The sequence below is a fragment of the Arachis hypogaea genome, chromosome 20 (assembly GCF_003086295.3).
Source record: "Arachis hypogaea cultivar Tifrunner chromosome 20, arahy.Tifrunner.gnm2.J5K5, whole genome shotgun sequence".
NCBI lineage: Eukaryota > Viridiplantae > Streptophyta > Magnoliopsida > Fabales > Fabaceae > Arachis > Arachis hypogaea.
In genome coordinates this window covers 135,412,365-135,420,480 of record NC_092055.1, presented here as the reverse complement: position 1 = coordinate 135,420,480, position 8,116 = coordinate 135,412,365, and the positions used below count along the sequence as shown (strand labels likewise).

General features: G+C 30.8%; 1 protein-coding gene across 1 annotated transcript; it reads right to left on the bottom strand.

Moving 5' to 3' along the window:
- Positions 1-3,773: 3,773 nt before the first annotated feature.
- On the bottom strand, positions 3,774-7,529 carry LOC112782975 (uncharacterized). Its single transcript, XM_025825677.3, has 2 exons — positions 7,160-7,529; positions 3,774-6,100 (listed from the first exon to the last, which is right to left on the bottom strand). The coding sequence occupies exon 2, from the start codon at positions 6,049-6,051 to the stop codon at positions 4,249-4,251; it is 1,803 nt and encodes a 600-aa protein (XP_025681462.1). The 5' UTR covers positions 6,052-6,100; positions 7,160-7,529; the 3' UTR covers positions 3,774-4,248.
- Positions 7,530-8,116: the final 587 nt, after the last annotated feature.

Sequence of the window (8,116 nt, the reverse complement as noted above, 5' to 3'; positions counted from 1 at the left end):
GGGATGGAATAATCCATAGAATGTGGATTTAGAATTTTTTATAGATATTCTATTGAAGATTGGCAAGTGAAATAAATAAATAGTGGCATTTTTCTTGTCATCTTATTAATTTTATTTTCTCCTTTTTTTGATATAGTTTTTTTTTCTTAATTTAACTGTGGTTTTTAAATTTCAATAATTCATTAATTAATTAATATTTATTATGTCTTTCAACAACTATCCTTTACCATCAACAACTATTCCAAAATAAATATGGATTAGACAAAGTAGAGAGAAGTTGAAGTGAATTTCATTGAATCTCAAGGGAATAAAAGAAAATAAAAAACAAGTTATTTCAATTAGAATTATCTGATTTTAGTTTTGTACATTTTTGTTTATAAATGATTATTTACTTAGTTAGTATAAAAAATATTTATTTTTACAAAAGTATGGATATATAATTATATATCTATATAAAATGTTACACCGCATAAAAATTCAATCCATTATTTATAATTACTTACTTTATGTGTAGAGAGAGATTAACGTAACAAAGTTAATGCCACTTAGCTAATCAATGATTTGAAATTTGATTTGAAAAATAGATATAATGACTTTTATTTGGTGGAGTTTGAAAAATATAGATGCACCAAGTCTTATCTCACAAGTAAAAAGATTAACTTTATCTACAACCATGCATACTCATTATGTCTTCAATGAAATCAAAAGCATACTTTGGAAAAACCTTGAATATTGAAGTGACATGAATGGATGAATGTACCTTTGGATAGCGTTTGTTTTGAGGTACTGAGACAGAGACTGAGAGACTGAGATTTAATATTATGTTTGTTGGTTCAAAGATTGGTAGTAAAATTTCTGTCTCTGTCTCCAAAATTTCAATATTTCAGTACCTCTAAAAAGTAGGGACACAGGGAACTAAAATTTTTAGAGATGGAAATTGAAACTTTAATAACATTTTATACCTAAAATATTCTCATTTCAATTAATTAATTCAAATTTTACTCTTTGTACAAATTAAATTAGAGTTTTATTATTGTTCAATTTCTATCTTCCACTTTACACCAAACAGAATACTGAGATTTATTTCAATCTCTGTCTCTTAATCTCAGTCTTTTTATTTCTGTCTCTCCAAAAAATGCTACCTTGGTGATTTTGAAAAAAAAAAAAACAACAACAAAAAAAAAATTGCAGAAGATGCCATGAGAGTTGGAAGAATTAACTAGACAAGGTGGAAGTCATTGTTGTTTCACAATCAAAGGAATGAAATGGAATCAGAAAAAGAAGCAAATGAATTTGAGAGAAGTTTGACAGGCAAAGGAATTACATATAATGGGAACAAAATTATAGAATATGGTCAAAAACGAAGGATGTGACTAATTAATAATATTAACTTTTTTAAAATTTAAATCGATTTGAATTAATCTAGTGGTTAACTCATTTATCCGCTTAATTAAGTATCGAAAGTTTGAATTTTATTTTATACCTGCAATATGCAATAATCCATTAACAAATTTAAATAGAATCTAGATATGTGACGAATTTATCTTTGATGTGTCGCATTAGAAGATATAATAATTTTTTTTTTTCTAAAATCTACCCAAGTCAAAAGCAAAGCATGAAAATGACATTACAATATTTTTAAAGTTTTGGGCAAAATCAATGCATGGTTAGTGGAAGTATATGGTATAAAAAAGAAATATGGCTAAAGAAGTTCAGATATTAGAATTTCACTTCATTACAAGAATCTTTACTTAGCGTGACATAGAAGCACTTTTCTTTTTTTGTTTAAGTTAGGAATGGAATTTAAATTCGAAATTTTTAAGTGAGGATGAAAAAATTATGTAATTTGAGCTATAACTTTTTGTAGTCTCTTAAAAGTTTTGATTTGATCCATTTGTTATGCAATTTTGCCAAATGCTTCATTGCAAAGCAAGTAACCAACCATATACTATTTTTTTGCATGACCATGGTTCAAAGTGTATATGTTTGATGCTTTTTTTTTATTTAGGTTTTAGGTTTAAGTCTTGCGAAATAAAAATATATTGAAAAAATTAACGTCTCAATATGATACAGATAATTTTGAATCAAATAAAATTATTTTTTGTAAAATATATAATTGATTTTTTTTTTTTCTAATTCTTCGAACCAACTAATACAGATTCAGATATTGCAAATGTCATAAAAAGGCGATATTTCCAAATTCGTTGCTTCATACAAATCTAAAATTCAAAATCATGGTGTTGCTCAAAAGACATAGCACCTCAACGGCTCAACCTACTAAACCAACCGAATGTTGGTAAAAATAATTGATTTGTACTAAAGAAAAAGAAAAAGGGAAGTTGTGGTCCAATTTTCCATTGGTCTAAGCCCAAATCCAAATCTTTTTTATTTTAACAGGAAACTGAGGAAATTTAATTCATGTGGACCCAAAATGTCCATCAAGACTAGGGTTTTTTTTTTTTTTTTTTGGAACTAAATGCATCTTTAATCTACACAGTATTTGAACGGAAATGTTTGGTTAAAAAAATAAAATAAAAACAGCTAAAATTTATTTTATTTAATATTTATTAATTATTATAACAATAATTTTTTTTTATCTTCTTAACATTATCATTGGTAAGAGTAAATTGAGTTAATTTATGAATTACTCTATTCCCACTTCTTTTTACATGATTAAAAAATTGATCTAAATTTTCTAATTAAAACTAGAACATCTCCCTTTATATCACGGAGAAAAAAAACATCAACGATAAAAAAGAAAAATTTAATTTTAAATCTTAAACCTCAAATAAATGAAAAAGGATAAGGCCTCTTTTATCTAAAACTAATTCAGCAACATAAGCAACCATAAAATTAAGCCTCTTTTAAGTGAAACATATGCAAAAGTGCAAAAACCGACTGTTTGTCTTTCATTTCTGTTTGATGAACTTTGGCTACCTAAGTTTCATACTAATCAATGATTCACCTATACTAAAAATAACTTATTTATAAGTTATTTTATATTTGATTTGTTAGTTTTAAAAATATTTATTTTAAAAAAATATTATTAAAAAACTTTTTATTACGAGAAGAATTATTTTTTTTAACTTTTTTATAAACATTTAAATAATTTTTTAAAAAGCTATAATTTAATTTTAAAAATTATACCAGACATTAATATTACTACTTTTCATAAATCAAAATTAAAAAAAAATAGAATTGAGCCCTTAGTTTTTAAATCAAAATAGAACAAATAGACAAAATTACACGTAAAAGAGTTTTAAATAAATAAAAGTACATATTAAGAGTTGTAAATATTAAAACACATCCCAAAAATTATTTTTTATGACAAAAAGTACACACCAAAAATTCGTATATATCAAATCTTTACTACCAACATAATACTTTTGTCTATTAAAAATAATCTTTTATGTATATTTTGATATTTACGAAATTTTTTACGTGTATTTTTGTTCACTTCAAATTCTTTTATGTGTAAATTTGTCTATTTACTCACCAAAATAAGAAAAAAAAAACAAAAAACAAACTTAGTTTGCACCTCACACACACAATCTCAAAAGAGGAACCTCTTTTGCACTGAGATTTATGTGAATCACTTTTTCTATTGTGGGGAACAAAATAATTATCAAAGCAAAAGGGTAAAAAAATGCCAGCTTCCAAGAGACAATCAAAGCAACTTTTCCTTGCTTCAATACTTCATTTTCCAAGTGATCAATCATCTTGTTCTAACAATCAAATCATAACTAGGCTTTCCCTAATTAGAATTTTAAACATGGAAACAAATAGATTGAAGGGATTGTTATTGTTTTCAGCAAAAATAGACATACATTGTTGATAACTCTCACTCTTAATTGAAATCATCACAAGTTCAAAGCACTTTTTCCTCTCCTTGGTTAATAGTACAAAATCACTGATAGTACTGTTTTACACTTTCCAAACAAAAGATAAAATTCAATCACAATATGTATGGATTTCATCAAAAGTAAGATGAAAAGTTTTGCTTACCAAGTATATGATGCACGTTAAGATGAGTTTCAAACACAAAATCACCCTTTAAACTCTGCATGCTGAGCCTCTAAAGACACAGTTCAAGGAAAAATCTATCTCTAAATTTCTTCAATAACTTCAGCTTATTGGCTTCGAATCTACTACCAAAAACTTAGTCTTATTTTCATACCATTTTCTTTATACAAAAAGAAAAAAAGAAAAAAGAAAAAAAGCAAGAAAATGTCTATCCAGATTCCATCATCAACTGACAGTGTTAGCAGGAGGTTTCTTCTCTTGTAGGGAGATTACAGTTTCAAAAGCACCAACCAATGCTTTAACCTTGCTCTTCCGTGCTTCGACTAGTTTACTCGCCGTTTCCTCGATCACGTTATTGAACAATCCCTGAGCATCTTTCTTGTCCTGCATATCTTGATGTCTCAAGACAACCTTCTCTGGACCAGTTGTAGCATCGGCTCCATCAGCAAAACCTTCATCTAGTCCTTTAAGGCTTTTCCTTCCACCCTTAAGATTTGCTTTCTCCCCCAACAGTTTTGCTCTCCGAAATTTTAGCCTCCTTGGAGTGTTTCTCTCAAGTTGATTATCGACAACTTTTCCCCTTCTGAACTTCAATTTCAGCACTTGGGCCGCATCATCGGAGCACACAATCCCACCCTTTGTCGGCTTTCCCTTCTCAACTTCCAAAGTCTCCCTATTTTCCATGTTTTCAAGCTCATGGTTACTTGAGAAAGAATCCATCTCGAATTCACTACTTGTATAGTCAGATTCCTCTTGATCTTCTTGGGATACAGATTCAGAAGTTGAAGGCGGTGAAGGGTTTGGTGGTGACATCTGCGGAAGGGATGGTTCATTGTCATAGCTTGGATTTTGATCAGATTCCAAAGTTTTGTTCCCACTTTCCATCTTGATAACGTACAGAGTTTTTTCCTCGACCTGATTGTCATTATTGTTGGATTCCTCAGGTGCAACTTTTCTGGCATTCTGCTGATTCTTAAGACGAGACACGATTTTCAGGCTCTTATTCTTTCTTGAATTTAAACTTGCAACTCTTACAAGAGAAGGTCTTGGGGACACTGGGGTCCTTATTGGTGCTATCAATTTTCTTGAAGCTGTTTTGGAAGAGGCTGCATCCTTTTCCATCTTGATCTCACTATTCATTTTGCTACCAAAGCTTTTCGAGGATTTCATAGTTGAAATTGTGTTCCTTGTGGCAGAGTCTGGGCTCAAAGAAGTTACCCGTTTTTCAGACAACTTCATGTCCTTATTACCCTTTAAAGAAGATGCCTCCGACGAAGTTTCCACCGGCTTGGAAGTTGATCTTGATGAAGTTTTGACCTTGGAATCTGATCTTGATGGTGTTTCCCCATTGTTGGAAATTGACTTTGATTGAGCTTTCACCTTCTTGGAACTTAAATTTGATGGAGCTTCCACCTTCTTAGAAGCTGATTTTGGTGAAGTTTCCAACTTGAGAGAAGTTGATTTCAATGAAGGCTTCACCTCCTTTGCAGTCGTTGAAATTTCCTGTATTGCCAATGGAGATGTATGGGATTTCAGGAGGGAGGGTTTGAACTTGACCAACGATGTTTTCTTCCAGTTTTCCGGAGCATCATTCCCTATTTGCTTTTCCTTGTCGAATGATTTTGTTGACAGTCCATGCTTATTGGTGCCAGCAGTATCGGAAATGTCATGCTCGGAATCAATTGATTCTTGTAGTTTGACAAAAGGCAACCTTGAATCAAGTGACCCTCTGAGTTTGGCAACCGATGTCATTATCCCCCCAATACTCTTTTGAGAACTCTGGTAAAGTTGTTTTCGTGTAGCTCTATCAGGTATAGAACGCCTTTCATTCCCTTCAAGTTCGTGCTTCCTCCCATATTTACAAAAATCATGACAAGAACCAGTTGAAGCTCGGAGATAACGAGGAACAACTTTTGCAGTGCTATTTCCAGAAGATCCTTTGCCAGAAGAGAACCTTCTTGTTTCAACCGTATCCGGCTTAGTCACTTCTGGGGTTAATGCCAATTCTTCACTTTCCTTGTCCATCATATCGGAGCAAGATACACAAATGAGCAGAACACTATTCACGACCACGATCCTAAAACTCGAAACAAAGCAAAGAAAAGAACCAAATGTTAGGTAATTACTGATTAAAACTTGCAAATAAAATCTAAAGACACGGTACCAACAACTAAGTGGTGTCGGTTACATGAATCGAACAACATTATTGCGCCTTGTCATGGAATAAAAGACATACAGATACGAATAACTTGTGAAAGACAACACCACTCTGAACTCATTCTGAATTTAAACTCAAAATCAATGTCTCTAAACAAAAGTGTACAAAAATCATCACCAAAGAAATGTCTACTTTTTTTCAATCTGATTGATTCTTCTCCACTGTAACCACACTAACAAAAGTGTTTATTGTCATTATAGAAACTAAAAATTAAAAACAGGAAACAGTAAATGCAGCAGAAACCAATCATAAAGCCACAAATACAGATAGTAAATGAAATCATCAGAACACCCAAAAGGAAAAATCAAGATGCCGCAAATGGTAAAAAAGTTTATGTTATGTGTAATAATTGTACAACACTGTAAGCTTTCACTGATCATCATAACGATTAAAAAAAAAAAAAACAAATAAATAGAAGGGTACTTCATAAAGCACATTAACAATGGAAATATGAATTGCAAACAAATTCAGTCTGATAGCCATAATCATGCATCTTGAGGTAATCAAAATCAAATAACAAATGAATCATAATATTCACCCAAAAAAGCAAAATCATCACCACAATATACTGATTAATATTCAGCACAAGACATATATGACCCCACATCACAAAAACCATTGCAATCATAATGACTAAGCAAGCTTTTTTATTTTTATCTTCTTCCACCACCATACACAATACCAATCGATGAAGCACTGAATACATAAATAACCATCGGATTAAAAATCCCACAAAAGAAAACCCCAATCCAATAAAACAGAGAAAAGTGAATCAAGGGAGGTTCTGAAGAAAACACCAATCTCAGATCATTAAAAAAAAAAAACAGATTTTTACGCAAACCCGTTTGCATTTAAGAGAAAACAAACAGAACCCAGACGACGATTTTTTTTTTTTTTGGAGTAGAACTAGTAGCGTACCTTGTTATACGGCACCGTTCTATTCGAAAAAGGGTGCTTCTTCTTAACACAACAAAAAAAAAAAACGAAGAGAATCAATGAAAAGAGTGTGTGTGTGTGAATGAAGAAAGCGAATTGCAGAACACAACACAAGTTAAATGAAGAAGAAGAAGATGAAAAGGGAGGAGTGTAGAGAACGTGCAAGCAAGTGTTTTCTTTCTTTCTGTGGTTGCCTTTTTTATTTTTGCCCCTTACTTTCTTTCTTACACTCTGCGCATTTTTTTCGTAACAGAATCCAAAGAAACCAAACGGAGAGAGAGAGAGAGAGAGAGAGAGTTTGTTTTTGTTTTATTTCGTCACATTTTTTTTTTTGGATCATTGGTTGGGTCCCACTTGATAAAATTATGGGATTGTGAATTTTATATTGGCGATCTCGAACAGAAAAATGACAATCAAGAATCAAATAAGATAAATTAGTATGCATTTAGAGTACAGTATAAATAAGGAAAAGTATAGGGTACCAACATGTTATCTGCCAACTTCTGCCAACTCTTATTTATAATTGTGTTTTATGGAAGTGTGTTCGTGGATGTGTCTAATAATTAATATTTTTTAAATACATATATAAAGAGACACATCCATAAAATATATCTATAAAGACACTTCTATTAAACACAGCTATAAAAAAGACATTTTTATTAGACACATCTACAAACACACTTCTATAAAACACAATTATAAATAAGAATTGGCAGAAGTTGACAGATATGGTGTTGGTAACGTAGCGAAACCGTATAAATAAATATACATTTTATTACGTTGTTATTTAATGAGGGATTGACTCGTTATTTATGGTGTATAGTTTTTCAAATTTTTAATTTGTTTCATTTCAAAATAGCATTTATGGCAACTTTGAATTTAGTCATCAATATTTTTTTTTTACTAAAGATATGAGATTCGAACCCACAACTTTTTAAT